Source organism: Anticarsia gemmatalis, chromosome 19 (assembly GCF_050436995.1).
Source record: "Anticarsia gemmatalis isolate Benzon Research Colony breed Stoneville strain chromosome 19, ilAntGemm2 primary, whole genome shotgun sequence".
NCBI lineage: Eukaryota > Metazoa > Arthropoda > Insecta > Lepidoptera > Erebidae > Anticarsia > Anticarsia gemmatalis.
This window is the reverse complement of record NC_134763.1, coordinates 1,499,975-1,522,420: the sequence shown is the minus strand read 5'-3', so window position 1 is coordinate 1,522,420 and position 22,446 is coordinate 1,499,975. Positions and strand designations below refer to the sequence as shown.

The following is a 22,446-nucleotide window of genomic DNA, read 5'->3' as shown; positions in this document are numbered from 1 at the left end:
AGTCTAAGAAGATACCAGGAACTTTTCGGTAGTGAAATGTCCTTATGGTTTGTCAAAGCAAAATTGAATGCGTAACTGGTAGTGTTAAGTTCCATTAGTTAGTAACCTATGTCTAACCCCCGGTTTCTGAGGTACAATTAACGGTAGCTTATCTATTCAATAGCGTTAAAACTTATAAAGGTATTGAAAAGATAAACTACCGCAAATTGTACCAAATTTCATTCAAATCCTTTCAGTAGGTTTTTCGTGAAAGAGTAAGAAAAATACATACTTACAAACCTTCGCATTTATAATATTATTAGGATTACTTAGTTATAATCTAAACTTAGGTAATTATACTTAATTTAAAAGGTCAGGTGCGTAGTACTCGTAACCGGCGGTCCTGTATGACAAGATGTATGTATGTGAATGAAGCAAGGGAAGTTTGTGAGGATCGTACCAAGTGACGTTCTTCAGTCACTGCCTACCCCTACGGAAAAATATGGTGATGTTATGTATCATGAATCTATACTAATATTATAAAGCTGAAGAGTTTGTTTGTTTGAACGAGCTAATCTCAGAAACTACTAGTGTAGTTATAACCTAGATGAATCGGGAGTACCAAAACTTTGCACTTAGTTTTTAGAATATTATATTAATAATTATAAATTTTATTATTTAATCGTTCTTTAGTCTCGTTGATTGTAGGCAGCTCCTCACGGGAAATATTATAATAGGTGTTAGTAAACCTGCGGCGGTCCTGTATGACAACATGTATGGATGTGAATGAGGCAAGAGAAGTTTGTAAGAATAGTACCAAGAGAAGTTCTTTAGACTCTACTTAACTCTGTGAAAAGAAGATCGTCTTTTATTAAAGTTTTCTTACAAGTACTTTAATTCGATTTCTAATCGTAAAAAGTTTCCTATACATCAATCTAGGTTGTAAACTACTCGTGTGCAAAATTTTATTAAAATCGATTCAATAGTTTTGGCTTGTAAGAGTTACAAACATACATACATCCATTCAAACTTTCGCATTTATAATATAAGTAGGGTTTTGAATATTGTGTAGTAGATACCTATGGTTTAAGTGACTTGTAGTTTTATTTAATTGATACTTGTTTAAAAGTCTAAACTTCTTTTGCAAAGGTAGAACAATTAGTATATTTGTTGTAATTGTAGGTAAAAACAATTTATCTCAAGTCAATCGTTGTTAAGCCTTCCGTCCATAATCTATCATTATTTCATACAAATAGAAATATAAACTGTATTCTTAAATATATGGTATGTTTTTTACGAGCGAACCCGTAGGCGTTCCCTAGTTAAGTAATAAAATAACGATAAACCGCGTGTTCCTGCTTCAAATGTTACGTTATATGGCGTCATGAGTCGACATGAGCTTGTGACCCCTTTACCTACTAATTGTACCATCTTTACATATAACACATAGCTCTTGTTTCATACCCATATTCAACCCGCTAATGAATAACATTCATGTTAAGTAGCCATCAAAATGATTCAGGAACTTGTTATAAGTATATTTTTACTATCCGTGAATTGATTTATTGTCTTCTCTCCGATATACTATCGGTTAAAAGTTGCCAAATACAAAGATTGAATCTAAACGATGAATGGTCGCGGTCGAGTGTCGCCATCACAAAGTTTTCACATTAAACACTTTTACCTACGTGCTAGGAGCGAGGTGACAGCGCATGCGCACAACCCACCAACTGCACACGCGTTACCTTGCACACCATTCCCTCTAACAACCCCGCGCTTACAGGAAATTCTTTAAATTAAATTAACTTAAGATGTAACAAAATAAATAAACATCCATAGTCATCCCATCGGCGCGCTGTGAGCATGAGGCAGGCTAACTCACGACGCGTTCCGTGCGAGAGGAACTCAGCAATTTTGATTAGGTACAGAACAGAAAATCCGAATAGAGGAAAACTCTCATGTAATTGCGCTAAGAAGCGTAGAAAAAACGCGCACGACCGTGAGTGTGGAGCGCGCGCGCGGAGTGGCTCGGAGTGGCGCGGAGTGGCTCGGCGTGGCGCGGCGTGGCGCGGAGTGGCGCGGAGTGGCGCGGCGCGGCGCGGCACGCACACAGCCGCGCGCCGGGAGGCACCGGCGCGGCCGGCGCCGCCGCCGATTGGCGCGCCGAGAGTGGGCAGTGCGCCACGCCCCGGCGTCGGGCCTGCTCGCTCGTGCCGCGCCAGTGTCCGCCAGACTGCCGAGCGCGCCGGGCCTCCCGCTTCCCCGCGCCTCGCTCGGCCACGCCGCGTCCCGTGATCGAACCATACAAAACCTCTAGTTAACATCCGTCGCGAGTGCATTATGACACTAGTGAGCTAGCGGGCCGCTGTGACGGTGTCAAATAATTGATGTGTATGTGTTCACGTGCTAGTGTGTTGTGTTAGGTTGGGCCCGTGACGAAAAACGTTCGTGGTGGCCAGCGGAGCCTTGCACCCGGGCTCGGGCCGAGCTTTCATGGCTCAGCCTAGGGTATGTACACAGTTCACCAGTCCTCTACCGCAAGCTAGCGCGCCCGGTGCGGTGCTTCCCGTTGTACTACAGTCGATAGCCTAAGCGATAAATCTAAAATCCGATGATAATGACATTAAGTCAAGATAATGCTCGTATTAACTGTGATAAGTGTCGAAAACATAATAAGCTCGGATAATAAACTCACCGAGGGATAGTCGAGAGTGTTACGACTCGTAGGGGATCTAGTGACTGAGTCAAATCAGAATTGAGACATGTGACGAAGATGGTTAGAGGTTCGTAACGAGACATTAGTCGTGTTGAACAGCAGGGAAGTTGTTATAACAAGGTGAACGCGCGAGGAATACATAATGCGAGTTCGGAGCGCGCTCTAACACCCACCGACGCATTACCCGTGGTAATGAAAACGAAATGAATGCATTATGAACGTGAAACACTTTGTGATAATGTAATCACGACGGTCTCTCGCGGTGAACACTCTTGGCTGGTGAATGAGTGTCGCAGACGGTCCGCGTATGTCCGGGTAGTGTAGCTGTGACAGTAGGTGCCGTGCGGCCGAGACGTGGCCGCGATCATAAGAATAATCCAATCGATGAATAAATGAATACGTCTCCATATTTTGGACACCTGACGGAATAGGAACTTTAGTTTGTAAATCGGGACAATAAACGTGTTAGAATGGCGTGCAGCGGGGCGCCTATTGTCGTCGCCTCGGTGGCGGCCGCTGGGGATGGGACTGGGTGAAATCTGTCGAGTTACAAGCGGCTTTAAACGCACAGTTTGACACAAAAGAGTATCTCAGAAACCAACAATAAAATTCAATTGACAATGAAAAGGAAAACTTTTTTTGGTGCGCGCCACAAAGATGTTCCCTAACGGCACTCGTAGGGACAACTTTCAAAAGATTTAGGGTTGTATTGTTTTTGGTGTGGGATACATAAAAGTTTTAATCCTTCATTGTTTAGCAACGGTATTATTGAATGGTACAAATAAATATCTCGGAGCCCATTAACTGTCAAATAAAAAGTTTTCACTAGAGTTGAAATTTTAAAACTAGCTGTTGTATATTCATTGTCATCCAATCTGTGTGTAGAAAAAGAAAATAACATCTCATTTGAATACAAAAGCAATTTTAACAATAAAAATGTCGTTATTTTTTGCGTGATTGTATCTATTGCTAATATATTATAATCAATCATGTTAGTTTCCTTAAAACCGCGGCAACGGAGACGTTTCAAGTAGATGAGGAATCAAAATCATATGAATATTAAAGTTGAATCTTATTACTAATAAAATATATTAGTGACATATTTAAAAACTATATCAATTAATAAAATAGTCCAGGAATAGGAAGTCAATATGCTTTTTATTATACAAGCAACACTTTACAACGCCGGTGAAGTTTTATAGAGATTTCCCGACGGTCGTAAACTTCTGGCCGTTTTACGCTCCAAGTGAAAACAATGAACAATTTACAAATAATTTCATATAAAACTAACATTATTATTGTAGAACATAATATAATACATATAATGTTTAAGTTTAAAAAGATTTGTTACAATAGAATACTTATATTTAGTCGTAAAAATTTCCAACGACTTTACTTTTATTGCTGGTCATAAGAACGGAAGACAAAAAAGGGAATTATTTGACAATATCACAATAATAACAGTTTTACAATAAACCAGTATTGTTCCAAGTATTGTAAAACTCTTAAAAATATCTGTGTTTAAACGGAAATCAGTTTGCAAACGTCTTTTTTGAGTATTATCTCTTATAGCGGCTCTGTCATGTCGGGACACATACCGTCAGTGTCAATTTGATTAATACCCCTTCCAAAATTACATGTACATTTTATTACAGCACATATAAACTTGTAGATTATACATAAACTTGTTTTATACAACAAATTCTTCGTAGTAAAAGTTACTGCTCCGTAAAAAGTTATAAAAGAACACAAATATGGCCGCTTAAATTGATGGTTTAATCTGCTCGGGGATTGACTTTAAAAAAACCTATTTTAATTTAAAGTTATTGTAGCTAGACCCGTGAAAAAAAGCTCACGAAATTATTTAGCACTTTTTCCGTCTGTAAATCCCTTTCCCATGTCTTAAAGACAATTTTACAAAAACAATAAGCCGAATTGGTTAAGCCGTTCTTGAGATTTGCGCTTAGTAAAACATTTGGCGATTAAATATTCCGTAAGATTGTTAAATATTGAGGTCCCGACGCTATAGTGTCGATACATAATTATTAAATCTTTTTTTTCCGATTAACGTTAGCCTTGTTAGTCGGTACAGATTTAAAATTACTTTTGAGAGCGAAGATTATTTTAATATCGTGTTAATTTCATTAAAATCCATGTAAATAATAATAAAATATGTCTTCGACTTCTGATATACATAAGAGGGTAAAATCTCTAGTATATACATTTTAAATAACAAAATAATATCACCTAAATAGATACGATTGTAATTGTTGATCGTATTTAAAATACCGTGACTAAACAATAAGTACTTCAACAGAAGAAATTACAAAGAAAAATATCTATGAAACTTATTTAAACAATATTTACTAGTTTAATTACAAATACACATATGTTTACATCGCTTTATTATGTAGTAAGTATTTATTATTACATGCTCTGTATTTGCACAAACGGGTTCAAAGTACTCTTGATAATTTAAACGAGAAAATAAAAATAACACAAGAAACGGGACAGTTGTACATCCTTATTATAAGTATATAAATATATATATATTATTTTATATTAGTATATAATATTTATATATAACTTCATGTAAAACGTGCGTAAGACCCGTGTCTAATGAGAATATGTTTGTAAAGGTTTTATATAATAGAATAATCTACGCGAAGTAGCAAAGATAGGATTCACATTAATAAAGTATTTATACATTAATTACAAAACCACATATGATAAATAAATATGATGTGAATTTACATAAATTTTAATTTAAATAGCTGTAGTAGCAAACGCGATAAAACTTATATACAAGTAGGAAAAATAATAACTCTAATCTCTATGGAATCCATAATCTTTTTGTTACACTGCCATTTTTAAAACGATTTGGCAATAAATTATAAAAAAGCTGTATTAAAATTGATAAAAGAGTAATTAACATGTTTGTAAAATACATTATCTTAAAACATTGTGTAATTTTGAATGCTGTGTATTTTTAAATTATACAATTTTTGTATTTTTTTGTCCGTGATGTGAACACCGTCGCTCGAGATAACCAAAAATTTAATTCATCACCGCAATTATTATACTTTGTTTAGTTTTTTTATGTCTACGGTAATTGCTTATTCATTGTATTTACTAAATCGTACATTGACACCCAATTGTGTTATACAACAATAATAAACTTTATAATTATGACCCGTAAGATATAAATTTCGTCGATTTTTATTACACAACAAAGGAAATGAGAAACATTTCAAATGTATAGCTTATAACTGTTTTAAATACAAAATCATAACCGCTTAAAATATAATTTATATTAACGTTTAATTTTGTTACGCATTAAATGGAGAATGTTACCTAATTTTGATTTTTAGCACTCCATATTCTCGTTTAAAAATAAAAAATACTGGTGAAAGAATTACTTCGATACGTCAATTAGTTTTCGATTTATAAGTAAAACAAGTTGTAACCGCACGACGCTAGCTCTCGGTGACGGTGTGACGTCACTCTACACTTGCTCAGTCTAGCTCACATAGTCCGCTTGAGGTCGCGCGCTCGGTGCGTTGAAATTATTCCTAAATACTTTTAAAAATGTTCAATTCAAATACTAGGAAATCATATGTTGTGCCTAAATGTAATTTAATATTATGTAAGTAAGTACATAAGTAATAATAAATAACTTCATCTTACAATGAAACAATTTCTAACCGGATTGATCGCGAGTTTATTGATTTTACTGTGGCAGGAAAAATGTCAAATCGATAAGTATACGATTATTTCGGTTAAAAACTGTTTCATTATAATATGCAGTGATCGTAAATATTTATCTAACATTATTCCTTATTATACCTATGTATAATATACTAGAAGCCGCCCACGACTTCGTCCGCATGGAAACCCTTCCCGCGTAAATCCTGATCCTTCGAGAACTCGAGGATAATAAGTAGTCTATGTGTTATTCTGGGTCTTCAGGTATATATCAAATTTCATCGTAATCGGTTCTGTCAAATTTGCGTGAAAGAGTAACAAACATCCATACATACTTACATACCTACATACCTACATACTTACATACATACATACATATACAAACATACGTACATACATACATACATACATACGTACGTACGTACACACATACATACGTACATACATACATACAATGACATATGTATGTCATTGTATGTATTACTTATGTACTTATGTATGTACATAATATATACATTCTCACAAACTTTCAAATTTATAATATTAAGTAGGATTTCGGAAGCAACAAAACCTCTATTTGTTTCACAAATAATTCGCAACCATTATTCCATTTATTTTAGGTACATTATCCGATTGCCCTTTTTAAAATCCTTTATCCATTTTATTAATCGAATAGTATTTACTATTATTATAAGTTATTTTATACATAAGCGGACGAAAACACAACGAAATACTACGCAAGCTATTACACCTACAACAACGATTGGCGACTTAATACTAAGCGGGACGCGGCCCGCGCGGCGCGGTAAAGTAGTATGACGTCACAGCCGCTCACGCGGCTGTTAGCGGGACTCGATATTTTTCGAAACTTTGAATGCTTATAAAATCAAAACTATTTGGTATTTTTGACTAAAACAAAAACTAGTTTATATGTATACATACAGGCTATACTGTGTCAAAATTTCAAGCGATTTGGCATACCTAGTAACATTCTCCATTATAATAACACTTAGGCTTTAATATATTATAATCTTGAAACAAAGAAATATATAAAAAAACCGTTATACATGCAAAATAATAAATATTTAAGCTATTAAAGAAGAAATATACTGATATTTTTGTAAAATATGTTTTCCGAGGTGATGCGTGAAAAAATATTTCACAGGTTAGACCTAAATTATATTTGCTGAAGACTTGTCGGTCCATTGTTGGCTAGTATCGTAAATTTTACGATACAACGATAACGATATCAATTTGTCTCCTAATAGTTAGTCATAATCACTGATAGTGCTGGTTTTTCGACAGTGGCCCACTAAATAACCTGATAACACGTGTACTGGCTACGCTATGTTGACTTGTCCGTCCGTAATACTTGTACCCCGCTCGTATCTACGTGATACCATTAATATTATATCAGTTACATGTAAAAACTCGTGAAAAAACTTGTAGCGAAAATATTTACAAGAATTCTTTGCTTTGCAAGTGGTCCTGTTGTTATAACGCACGCATATTCATTCAGATGTCATTGTAGTTATAATAAAAGTCCGCGATATTTATTAAATCGCTTGATAAATTCAATAATATTTAATGTAAAATACATTTCTTGTAGTATAAAGTCAGCTGTTTCTAAATATTACAACTACGCCTCAATGGCCACTTCATCACCCCACACTAAACAATATTTGACTCGATCAAACATTACATTTTGTATAAAACTTATCCATTTATAATATAACACAATATAAAACAAGTATAAAACTCAGTCAAATTTCTTTCAAGACTAAAGAAACTCGAACGGCCATTTTAAACGCAATAAAGTGGTAAAATAAAAAATATTTTATGTTATCTGTTGACCAATCTGCCAACGCACGGAGGGATGTAAAAAAAAGTTACGATCCATAAATTTTTTGGCAAATATCATTAAATTTTTGCAATTAAACTCGAAAATATTTATTCATCCGATGCACCATAGTTCAGTCTGTGTACAAAGTAAACAGATTATAATCAAAACAATTATATTTACATGTAACAAATCGACAAAAAGTCGTAAACCATTTTGATATTTGTACTGATACTTATCATTTGCGATAAAAACTACGTTTCTCATGGCATTTTTAATTTTTCAGTAAATTAATTGAATATAATTAGTTATTCATGTTAATTGCGTTTACCGTACGAGACAGCTGATTGTAAGTTTGCTGAACGAAAATATAAAAGTTTAGTTACAAGAAAGCTCTTTGAAATATTGTAACGAATCAGCTGCGGCATACTTTTCGTACTTACCAAAGTACAGAAAATTATAGGCAAATAATTTTTAAATTGTCAACTTAAGTAAAACAAAATTACAAAGAACTTTACCAATAATAAGTACAGTTTACATTTAAATGTTTAATACACTACTTATAATAATTATATTTAATATTTCCTACACCACTACGATTGCTGTCCGTCGTTTAATTATATCTGTTTCGTAAAACTTTGGCGCCAATCTGCGGGCGTTTCGACCGTTCCTAAAACATTAAAAACTTATTATTGGCACTTATTTCAACAGTAAAGATAACACCACTATTGTATAGGCAATTCTGTTCACATTACGCGATAAAAAAACGCTCGATTTTATGTTTAAAGTGTTGAAAAATGTCCCGCCATCGCTATAGGAATAAGATAACGTTGGTAACATTACTGTTTTTCTTTTTTTTTTGACTTTTCAACGCTGGCAACGTTGCGAAACCTGCGGCAAAGTTACGACGTTGTATGCAAGTGGAATAGATAATAAAATATAATTGAGTGTTGCCACTTACGATTATTTTTATCGGCTTAAATGCTATTATTTTTTCATTAATAAAGTGCACTGCAGTTCGGGTGAAAATCATTTTTGATTGCACCCTATAAAATTTGTTGAAAGATTATTATTTTGAAAACTTAAGTGGCGGATAAGATGTTCAGCCATAATATTACAGCCTAGGCCCTTTTAAGAGATTCTAAGTGCAATATATTGAATAACTGTGACAGTACATTTTTTAATTTCTACAAACTATTAAGTTGCTTAACCTTTTAAAGACATCGATTACACAATATCATTTCGAACACTAAAATGTTAAAACATCTAACTGTTTTTGCTAAAAAACAAGACAAATAGCTTTGCTATAGAAATAAGCATTTTTAATCAAATAGTTTTAATCTCATCGTAATCAATCTTTGTGTAGAAAGTTGCATCGCGAAATAAAATTTTATACTGAAATGAGATAGTCCTATTTTCAGAATGGAAGCCGATCCATTTGCAAATGTGATTTTAAATCCAAAAATGTTTATAAAACGTATGATTTTTAAATTTGTTATTGTACAAAGGTTAACTCGTTTGTTTAGTTTAAAGATATTGATGTTATATTGATAGGAAATATTACTATGTTCCTTGGTCGTGAGCGTCCGTGCTAGAAAATTACAATAAACGTTTTCCGTAAAACTGAACTCGATGACCATTTAAAATGTAAATGTAAAACATTGAAGCGTTTGACCATATAAATAATCTTTGATGAATTATATAACTCCGAATTCGACAATATGATAAATTAATATAATAAAAAAGAACCGGAGCGACTGGTTTGGTGACATTACAAAATTTAATGGCGTTTAGAAAAATAGTTATTTTTCCCAAACCCGGATTGTAATGGTAACGTCACTCGTTTTTTTGTGGGCGTAGATTAGTATTCGAAATCTCGATATATTGGGTCTTTTTAATGGACTTAAGGAAATGATCGGAGCCATCACAGATTAAGTTAATGTCATGTAATGTAAGTTTTTATACTGCGCTGTGCTTTATTTCTTGTTTTAGTGGTCAATTTTAAAATGTATGATAAAATTGTGATTGTTTTGAATACGACTCGTATTCTTGTTCGTTTTCTATGTAATTAATGTGTTTCGATGTTTGGACAACTAGGGGACATAGTAAATCACTGCGATTGAAACATACGTATATCTGATAACTCTGTCCAGTCAGTTATTCTCACGTGTGTTCTATTTCATACAGAACGCTTGTATGTGATTGTATGTAGTTTTAAACAGTGAGTAGTCAGGTTATTTATAATATTCTATTCGCAGACGTAAACTCTTAACATAATTCCGACATCAAAATCAATTGGAATCAGTCTGATAGCCAACGCGCTTTATAAACGCACCCACTAATTTGTTATTTAAATTTTGCTGTTCGAATCCATTTTTGAATTGGGATTCGCGGCGGAGCGCGGGCTGCTCGGTGTGCGCTGAGCGCTCTAGATGCCTGTACGAGACCGTGTAGAGTGCGGAGACGGCAGGCTCACGGCTGTAGCCCGTACTGTGTACTGTGTAGTACTGTGTACTGTGTGTAGAGCGAGTAGAGTGAGTGGATGGTCGGCGCGCACACGGCGCATACCGAACAGAGCCGCGCACCCGAGGGCAGGTACCCGCTCCTCATTGTTTTATTCGTTGCGCGTTCCATTTTCAATTTGAATATCGCTGTTCATTTTCGAATTGGCTCTTTGTAGACGCGCGTTAATTGCGCACTTTAGATTCAACGGTAATTCGCGCGATCGCTAATTTGAGGGTTTATTGTTACTCGAACGACTGACATCCTTTTTACGCGCACACCCCGTGAATTACTGATTGATACGCGCTCGTTCTAGTCAAAATACTATACGCCATCAAACGGCGAGTCGTAAATCAGCGTGATCCCGTCTGGCGACAGTTATTTGGACGCTCATATCGAAATATGTTTCCTACTCGCATATTCATGTCACGCTATTTCTTTCGCTGATCAAACACTACTAGTTTATCGCGCGATCGACAAATCCTACCGCGGTGACTCCCGAAACGATATAATTCCTCTAACACGCCGACGGGATCTAGATACAGATTAAATAATATTAATTGAAGTGACGTGACTCGGCTGTTCCGCGCGAAGGGCTGGAACAATGCGCCGAGTGCTGGCCGCTAGCGCCCGCTCTACGTACGAATCGAACGTTCCATTTTTAAAAACTTGTTGTTCGAATTTTTTCCGAATCCTTTTTTGATATCTCGTTCAGCGTCGTCTTTTTTGGTCGGCGATAACGAGGTTTGAAATTGGAATCACGACGGTCCGTTACTAGGCTATTTAGCGCGCGCTTTTCTTCGGTGACACTTTTTAGAAATATGGCCGCCGGAGATGAATAGTCGGCCGTTACTGGTAATTAGTGAGGCTTATCTTTTAGATTAGTGTTGCTCGGGCTCGCGTATTGTATCTATTGATTTATTTAGTTAAAAAGTCTGTGGGTTGTTTTCGTCGGCGTGGCCGGTCACATCGCCGGGGCGATGACCAAATTATTGGCAAGAACGAGTCCCGCCGGTGGCTGGCAGCGACGCGCGCCCAATTCACATCATCCCGCACCGTCTGTAAATCTTGATAAAACATTTTAGACGAAATTAAAAATTCTCGGCGGCCAACTATCGTCGGCGTTAACGACGATGACATGTCGGCGTTAGACTATCGCGGGCAGATTAAAAATAAAAACAGTTTTTCACTTACGAATGTTATCTGACGAAACAATTTTATTTATAAGTCAGACGTAACACACTTAACATAAATCTGGACGCACTCGCACAGATTATACAAAACTAAAATACCTAAAGCGAACGCGCCTGACTGTGAACACACGGAACACTGTGAACTGTGATTGTGATTGTGAGTGTGTACAAAAGACAAGAAACGCTTCGTTCAGAAATGCGTCACTCACAGAATTCGAAGTTTAAATAGTCAATCACGAGTGTCGGTGTGGCTAATCTCGCATTCAGCGCCACAATAGAGGTAACGAACGGACAAACGGACAGACGCGTTAATAAGATGCGCGTGGGCGGCTTTATGTCAACCTTATTTATGATCTTATACATTTTTCGGACTTTTTGCCCGACGGACTCCCTCCCTAGCGGCGGACACTCGAAATTTGTATTTCAAGAATTCGTAGAACGAACGAAACGAGCCGAAGCGCGCTCAGTTTTATTATTAACATGGAAATCCTTTAAGTAGTTAAGTATGTACTCATTTTAATACATTTAATAAAAGCAAAAAGATACAGCGGCCGTCGCGTCGAAAGGAAATCGTTATCTTAACGAGCGCGTATTTACGTGAAATCTGACTGCGAGAGAGTCTCGAACTGTCCCTTGGAGTGCACCAGACGATAAGAGGGCACGCCTATCGGTCCCGGGTTCATGTGCCAGCTATTGACCTCACTGTTTACATTACGAGACGTAAGATATACGTATTACGCAGAAATTACGATAACCGCCCGATCTTAGTTTCAATTTGTAAACTTAATCGCAAGGTCCGAGGGGTTAATGGTCGCTCAAAATTAATTTTAATACAATAAAAAGTTTAATTGCGCGTCTCGGATATCTCGTATCAGCTGATACGGATTTATGGCGGGCCACGCGCAGATTATTGCGGTTGTTATTTAAAGAGTTCAAATTAAAAATGGAATGGCAAGTAAAACTTTCATCCGCGGCCTTAAAACCAGTGTTAACGTTCCCGCCGGTGATTTCCGAACGATAAATCTGCTCGCGAATTGACCGAATTCGTTACCGGCATCGCTCACACTTCTATTATTAAAAAAGCAAAGGAAGAAGCAAAGAATAACATTGAACATTGAACATCGGAACATCGGAACGTTTCTGAACGTTTGTGCGGCGAGCGAGCGCAGTGCGCACCTCTGCCTCAACATTTGGATTTAGAACGGGCCCTACGGGATTCGAATTCAAATATAGAACGGTGAAGTGTTGCCAGTAATTAAGGTAGGTGCGCAGTAGTTGGGCTAGAGTTAGGCGCGATTGGTTTATTGACACGTGTTAGCGCTGTCGCGTCGGTGTCGCCGTGTCCCCATGCGGATGGGCAAATGGAATAATGGACGTCTGGGCCCGCATCCGGCGCTCGAGTCGGATACAACTCTTGCAACGCTCTGGATACAATTTTTCAATTAAATCGACCAGACAGAAGATCCCTAATAGGTGTCGTTAAGAAGTCGTGTGCCCGATTTTCGAAGTGTCCCCGTAACGAGGCCGTTTTATTAGTATTTATGGACGTGAAACAAACGCATGGAGCATTCTTCGCTCTCTTACGGCGTGTGTATCATGAATGAAGCGGAATTTATGACTAGCACCCGCTATAATGTTGTGTCGTTGTTAAATTGAAGCGGTCGCCGTCGCCCCGTTAATTCACCGCCGGCTAGCGCGTCTCAATTCGGCCGGCTAATATTTTAATATATAAAGATTTTTCTAAGTTTTACGGTCGTATTACGTTCGGGACGCAGTAAAATTCGATACGAGCATCTCGGCCCGTCTAACGACGCTTGATTTACCACTATCAATTAAAAAAATACATAAAAACACACCTGAATGATTGCTACCTACTTCGCTTTAATGTATCACTTTTATTGTGCCAAATTTATATCTTAACATGTATTGTTCGGGAATTAAACAATGTTATTTTTTGATGTGGCAATTTCGATTATTATTATTAGGTAGTATTGTATGGTATTCATATGCATTATTCACAGTTACGAATCGTTTCTGGTGCCCCTCGTGTGAATAGGTTGCCAGATGACAGGGCGGCAAGAGAGCGCTATGCGCCGGGCGCGGGTTAGAGCGAGATGCGCGACGTTAAGGGTGGCGTTCATCATGTCCCACCCCGTGTCGGGCACAAGTGACGGTTCTGTCTTCCCCAACCGCCTGCGTTCGAAAACCTCGTCTAATTTTATCTACTTTTTATATATAAAACGTAATGCGTCGCGGAGGTAAGGTAACGCGATGCGCTCACCGCAACGTTTGAACATATCACTCATACAACTTGCCGCAAAAGAGTTAATTTTTTACTTCTCAGAATCAACCTACGCTAATCTCATAACCGCAAGTCGTAAAAAACGATAACCCCACGGGCGTTTCAAGCAAAATTTAAATAACTGAAGCGATTAATAACAGCGAGCTTAATTAGCGCAACAGGGTTCTGAACTCATCAACGTTTGACGGCATGACTTATGCGGCGAGCCCACGACAATGCGCGACCGTCCAAAATTTTAATCATATTTTGATAGTAAACGAACAAATCGAAGAAACAGTATGGCGCGCAAAAACCGGCCCTGAACTTATTACACTGTAAGAATCCCAGCGAGAAAAAACCACAAGAATGTCATTTAAAAAAATTAAAACGCTAAGATGCTTATTTTTTCTTTATGGCAACCCAAATGGACTAAAGGTTATCTCGATGGAAAAAAGGCGGGACAGAGCGATTCCATTTTTAAAACGTATCATTTAATTTTAGAACCGGCTCTCAACCGTCAAAAGGCAGTCATTACAAGTTTTGTGTCGGACGAGTCTGTGCCCTCGGCTTTACCTTACACTCTTATGAATTATGAGCTTTATTGACTAAAATGTTGTTCTTTCACGATGCGACCGGGGCCAGAAGCTGGTGATTGATTGGTACACACTTTCTGTTACAACACTGTTAGATACTAGACAAGTTGGGACATCTATTGTCTTTGTAGCTCAAGTAGGCCAACTATTCGGGTGTTGCTCCAAAAAGTATCATACAATTTTGTTTATAAAAATTATTCTTCCCGACCTATACTCAATCCAACTTACTAGAATGAAAGAAAGAAAGACATATATACCCCTGCCGCATTATAGTCTTACCAAAACGTGTTTTGCCTTTAGTCTTTAAAAAGCAATAGCCTAGATCTTAATCATTTAAACAAATTAATTAAAAGTCTCAACTCGAGCAGTAATAAAAAACTGCACATCAGAGTCTGCTAATTTAGACAGACAACCCTTGCTTTTTGCCATCATTCCGATGTTATTTCATTAATTAATTGTTCGTTTTAATAATTGCCGAGTGTGAATATGATGAAGAAACAATTTTAATTACAATTCATCCCTTACGTGGAGTTATGCGTATTATAAATGTAGAAAAAAAGCTTTGTCTTTGGTAGGGGAGTGCCCGCGAGCATAGACAATGATAAACTATTAAAAATTAGAATTACTCTATTGGAAATTTATTGAAGATGTTGTAGATTATACTTAATGAGTAGTATAGTAGACATTTTTGTGAAAATAATATATAAATTTTGTAAATCAAAGAGCTATGATTGTTGAAAGTTTTTTTTGTTAACATACATGGGTTTCAAACCCAAGACTTTCCGGCAATACAGGTCTTGTGCGAGTTTAAAATAAAACCAAAAGGCTACAACAATGTGTAATAATTAAAATGTATGATTATTTTGAGGTTATGTTGATGAGCGATGGCGGCCATATGTGTCAAACGTCAGTGACGTCACTGCGACCGTTTTGATCGATGGTGACAAGGGCTTAGGGCTGTACCTCGTTGTAGGTCACTCGTAGTGTTGTGCTTTAACAGCTGATTGTATGATTTTCAACTGTTGATGGTACATAAATATGTTTTTTACTTGAGTTGGTGTAAATATAGTTCTTTGTTGTATTTTATGTGGAAGTGGATGAGATTGTAATAAGATATTATATTTTCTATAATTTTAATCATTGTATTTTGATATTTGTAAAGTCTGATATGAATATTAATGCGGAATTAAGCTAAAACTCAGTATTAAACGGTTTTTTAGCGAAATAAATATTATAATATTTTTTTTATATTGTGGAAATGCAACTTTATTATGTTTAAATCCAGCGACATATCATTGTAACGGAACGCATCGAAATCATAAAAACCCAGGCTGTATAATATAGTGTTAAATGTCATTAATCAAAATAAAAAAGTATATTTTCGACATTTTAAATTAAGTGTAATATTATCATTAAGATGGCAGAAAATTAATTGCAAGTTATTAATTAGGCTGATTGGTAAATACCTTTACCCGTATACGGAAAACTGTCATTATAATCTATGATACGAATTAAAATACTGTTCCGAAGAACAAATTGTAACATTAAATAAATTTTATAGCTCTTTTTTACAAATAAAATGGTATAATAATATTCAAATTACAATTTCGAAAGATAACTATCCGACTAATTTCAGTTTTGACAGATTTAAACGAAACTTTGTAATTGAAACGCACAATTCCTGAAACAGTAAATTTTCAATATGGCCGCTTAGCGCTACAGTTTGTTTCATGGCGACCGAAAGTAATGTCGATTAAATAAACGCTAATTTCACCCCCTATCAACCCCCGGCTGTAGGCTGTTATCGCTTGATCAGTGCGTGTTGTCGAATTGTTATGAATGGAACGCACCTTTACGGTAGCCATCTTGGAAAATGGTTTTTCTTCGCGCCATTTTTGTTTTAAAACTTTGATTAATAGTTTTTTCATTAAACAGATACGAACAAAAGCTTTTTAGTGTTATTTCAATGGCAATGAAAGTTATCTAGACACACATCTATCGTGAAAACGTAATAAATAACAACGCATATTTATTTGTTTGAAAACAATTGTACGGCAAAGTTCTCACTCAATAACTAAGAATAATCTTAAAGTTACACGTTTATCAAACAAAAGTATGAAACGAGCTTTGACGTACACAAAATAATTTTAGGCGTTCACAAACATCCATTGTTTCAAACATGCCCCAATAAAAATACCTAACTTTGCCGCCATTTTCATAACGCGCCAACACAAACATAACCTCACTTTACGAACATAACCTCTATTTTTTATGTGTCAGAGTCGAATGTTCCTCATCAGTTTATTTTATTTCGATTTGTTTGATAAAGGACATTTTTATAATCCTTATTACATTGTGATAGAGTTGAAAATGTTTGTTGTAAGTATATACGATTCGGTTTATAAGTAATTATGATTTAAAGCGACTTTTACGATGGTGATTATTGTGGAGCGGTTGTAAATAGTTAGTGCTGCGATTTCGTACGGCTATATATACGTCTGGTTAAGCTCGGTTGCTTAATTGTAACCATTTAAATTGAGTTGATTGTCAATTCAGAGAAAACGTGTCGGGTTTCTGCTTAGTTGGGCGCTTACGTCCTTGTTGTACGTTAAAAACACTCCTTTGTTTACAAGTAGTTATATTATGTTATTATGAAGGATATGTAGGACATTTCTGAGCTTTTGCACATGTTACTCAGTACTTAATTTTATTTCTTGCATGTGACTTTTGTTTGTTACTTATCCAAACTTTATAAGCAACATAAAGTCTCTTGATTTTCAGAAAAGTAAGAAATGATTACCAATTTCGTTCAAAATTGGTACCTAAAGCGTTATTGGTACTATATTGACAACATACTACATGTAAAAATTTTGCCTTAGTCCAGTTTCCGCCACTACAAAATTGCAGTTGCAAAACAATTGAAAATTTGTAGTTCAATTACATATTTGTTATAATCATCACTGTAACTATACGATAAGTTATCCTATACTCCGTCGTTAGCTATCAAAAACTAGCATTATACCTTCCTTTCTTTAACCCGTGTATGTCCCACTGCAGGGCAAGGGTCTCCTCCCAAAAGAGGGGAAGGGAATGGGGCTTGAGTCCTTCCTTACAAACGAAATTTAATTTAAATTTTTTATTTTGACGTAAATGACAGATGTCGTTTATTCGTCACAAAGCACGATTACTCCAATCATAGATAATCTCAAATAATTATAATTGTTATAAAAATACAATGTGTTTGATAACTGTTATCAATAATATCGAAGTATTTTACAATCTCGTGACGTTTGGCTACTGGAGTTCGGAGTTTTGAGAAATCTGATAACAATGGCGCCAAGCTGTTGTTGTTTGTGAAATGGCGGGAAATATATTTTTTGCAATGTAATAGACTCTACTAAAAATGAGACATACTTTTAATACATACATAAAATCACATCTTCTTTCGGTAGGGGTAGGCAGAGACCAGAGAACGCCACTTGGTACGATTATATGGCGCTTGTTAAATCTGACGGTGTAGGCAGAGTTACGAAATAATAAAATGCACCCGCGTTTTGCCATTAACAAAGTAAGTCCCATGTAATAGGGGGCGAGTCTATTGCCATATAGGTAAATTAGGAATAGACCAATAGCACATTTCCCGACCTGGGAATTGAACCCTGTAGCAGTAAGATATACTACCGTCCGTGCCACAGACGCATATAGAGAATAGAATTAGTCATAATACAATTTCTAGTTTCTTAGAATATTAATTTATTATTCATCATTGTGGATCATTAAGAAAATCCTTGAAGACATATGTTTGAACAATTATCATTATAACTTGATCATCTCTTAGAATAACTAAAGGAAAAACTCCATGATGAGGCCTCGGGTTCGAACCCGGACTTAACAGTTTTGAAAAAGTTGAAATATTTTTGGTAATTTCATATTTCTTGAGGGCATACTAAGTCACTAAGGTACTATACCTAGACAGTGAATTATAACTCCGGCTTGCCTTTTATAAAAAATTACCCCAAGTCCAAGTCCCCAACCCGCACTTGACCTGCGTGGTAAATTCATGGCCTCCTAGGTTCGAGAGGAGACGTTACCGGATTAAAAAAAAGTTACCATCGAGATAAAAAAGAAATAAGGTTAAGTAAAATAAACCAGAAATAACGACTAAAAACGTTTTACTTCTATTCCTTCGCAAAGGAAACGGGTATTTGTCACCGGGATTTTACAAATAATTATCACACAAATACACCCTACTAAATGACAATTGAAACATACAATTTCAAAACGACATAAGCCTTATGTCTTTGTAACAAACGTTACGTCCTTTTGGAAATGAAATCCATTGTCCTAAGGCACCATTCTACGTATTCCAGTCTGTAATTATCTATTTGAACCATATTTCATATTAATCAATTCATTCTAGTACATTTTCACAATTGTAGGGGTCCTACAGTGTATAATTTACCTAAATAGCACAGAACTTAGGGTGCTAGCATGTAATCTAGGCCTTATATTACCGACCATAATGCTACAGATTCATTTTTAATGACTTAATGTCACTGTCTATGGTCGTCCATAGACAAATTGCGATTAAATGTTTTTTTCCCCTCTGTTATATAATTTGCGTTTTGTTTTAAGTGCTAGATATTTTACTGAAGATATTTATCTAAATATATGTTCTTGAATGTCAATTGTAGTAGTGTATTCGACTGCTAGCACAGACCCAGGTTCGATTTCCAGGTTGATCGATGTGCTATTGGTCTTTTTCTTAATTATTACATTGTTTTTAATAGTAGTGCCGAGTTTGGTAATAATAATAAACCAATAGTAACCCTGTTGTAATATCACGCCTATTTCCTCGTAGTGGTAGGTAAAGAACATACAAAACGTATTTTACTTTATGTGCATATAAGATCTCGCAGCACATCTCAAATATGATTTGTATCACGTTTTTACTGTTTTTAGGCTTTCAGTAAAATAAAATATAAACTATATGTAACTTTTTAAGTCTTTTAGTAGAATAAAATAATTAAATAACAAATAGTCTAAGAGCTAGTCTAGCTCTTGAACTAAGTACAGTCAGAAACATAAAACAATGCGATAGCCGACCACGGTTTACACAAAAACAATCGCAACACTAAAGTACATAATAATGGCTAGAATTGAATAAGCAGTAAAACTTATCGTTATCATGATTTATTAGAGAAAGCTATTACTAAGGAATTACTTTGTTGTTTCGACGCTAATTGGTAGAGACTAAACCATTTCTGAGAGCAGACTAACCCCCGGTTTCTGAGGTACATTTTGCCGTAGTTCATCTATTCAATAGCGTTTAAACTCATATAAAAATGACAGTTTGAAAAGATAAACTACCGTTAAATTTACCTGAGAAACCGGGGGTAAGTTTACGCACAATTTAACGTGCCTTCCGAAACACTGAGGAACTCGATATGTATAAGATGGTCACCCATCCACAGATCGACCTCGGCAAGCGTGGCTTAACCTCAGAGATGGATCCGCGCGGCTGTTGTTAACTGAGCCACGAGCTCCTGCGAACCTTCTATTAAAAGTAAATGCATTAAATAACAATGCACCTGTAGTATGAATCGCAGCCATCTTGGATACCCTCTATCAAATGTAGTGACAACGCGTTTTTCACCAATCGATAGAGAACCGATCATTAAAGCATTTTACTGTCCCTTTTTTATACCCTTACGTTTTAAAAATGCCTGTCTGTCTGACACAAATGTACGGGTATATTACTGAAACTATTATATAAATAATAAATTTAACCCATTAATGTCCCACTGCTGGGCAAGGGTCTCCTCCCGTAATGAGGGAGGGCTTAGGCCTTGAGTCCACCACGCTGGCCAAGTGCGGGTTGACTGAAACTATTAACATAAAATAAATAGCAATATAGGCAACTAAATTCTTCCTGAAATATTTCTGGGGTTATAGATTACTAGCTGTACACGACTTTGAGGGGTAAAAAGTATCCTATGTGTTACTCCATGTTATAAACTACCCGTGTACCAAATTTTATCAAAATCTGTTAAGAAGTTTTTGCGTGAAAGGGAAACAAATATACATACTTACTCACAAGATACTCATAACATATTAGTACCTATAGTCCGACGACTAAATAGAGAGCCTTGTACGCTAGCCTCGCAGTTGTTGAAGATATACAACATTTAGAATTATAAGATCCTTAGGCTTATGCTGACTGTGCCTGTATCAACAGCTAATTTATTTTGGACTTAGTACATAAATATTAATTACAATCTAGACCAATCGTGCAACCTATTGCTCATTATTAAGTTGTCAAATTAAATAAGTTCCCACAACATATGTTAGCTTAGTCTTTAACTAAAACGGACAAAACCACGGGGGATAAGTTAATAAGTTTCAAGTAATTAAAACTCTTTATGTTTTAATTGTCTTCAAGTTAATAAAACATGAAAAAAATTAAACGCAGCCGTGAAACACTAATTATATTAAAATGGAGGTTTTTATCAAAAATATGGCCCTTAACAAATAACCGAGACTCTCAAGAACAATGTTTAATTATAATATAATATGATTATTTTATGTTAATTTATTTAACAGATCTTTGAAGAAAGAGTGATAATTTTGTTAGTTTGTATGTAGGAGATAACCTTATGAAGTGCAATTTAAGTTGTTTTATTATTTGGAATAATTAACCAGAAGTAGTATATAATATTATATAACATATAAATCAATCAGCCTAGCCTGTCTTCCAACTATGTTGGAGTCGGCTTCCAGTCTCACCGGAGACAGCTGAATACCAGTATTTTACTTGGAGCGACTACTAATCGGACCTCCACAACCCAGTTACCTGGGTTGTTATTACTTATATCATAGACTTACATAATGTACATGTTTATATACAAAAATAATAACTGTTTAGTTTGAGAAAAATCAGAGCGGGCCGCAAACCACACGTATTACCTATTATGAATCAGAAACAGAAGGTTTAGTCGGTTAATACATGAAAACTGCTGAACCGATTTGGATAAAATTCGGTAGAACGATAGATAATATCATGGAAAAATATAAGACTCACCGACGAACCTGTAGGCAGTATTGCATAAATTAACAATAATCATTTCACGAATAATTGTATTAAGAGTACTTATTTTACACATTACTTTTTGTTTAATTGCTTAATGAAATATTAGAATAGTAATTTGGTTTTTGAACCCACGATATATGGCGTGAATTGTTTTGTCTTTTACTTGGCCAGAGTTTTTTATCTTTATACCCTTCAAAAATATTATCTATACTATACTATACTATACTAATATTATAAAGCTGAAGAGTTTGTTTGTTTGTTTGTTTGAACGCGCTAATCTCAGGAACTACTGGTCAAATTTGAAAAATTCTTTCAGTGTTAGACAGTCCATTTATTGAGGAAGGCTATAGGCTATATATTATCACGCTACGACCATTAGAAGCAGAGTAGCAATGAAAAATGTTACAAAAACGGGGAAAATTCTGACCCATTTTCTCTTATGTGACGCAAGCAAAGTTGCGCGGGTCAGCTAGTCTTTTATATACAAAGATCCCAATTGTAGAGCAAAACCTTTTTGACTGAATTGTATTGACTATCATTACGTAGT

At 35.8% G+C, this 22,446-nt stretch overlaps 1 protein-coding gene across 5 annotated transcripts in view; it reads left to right on the top strand.

The window, feature by feature from the left end:
* Nucleotides 1-2,177: 2,177 nt before the first annotated feature.
* The window catches only part of hth (Meis homeobox homothorax), a 290,065-nt gene continuing 269,796 nt past the window's right edge, over nucleotides 2,178-22,446 (top strand). For 3 of the 5 annotated variants that reach the window (XM_076126853.1, XM_076126854.1, XM_076126852.1), the window contains exon 1: nucleotides 2,178-2,487. In XM_076126853.1, the coding sequence (XP_075982968.1) occupies nucleotides 2,473-2,487 (15 nt within the window). In that variant the 5' untranslated portion in view covers nucleotides 2,178-2,472. The remainder of the gene's footprint in view (nucleotides 2,488-22,446) is intronic. The other 2 variants (XM_076126856.1, XM_076126855.1) reach the window with 1 other exon arrangement.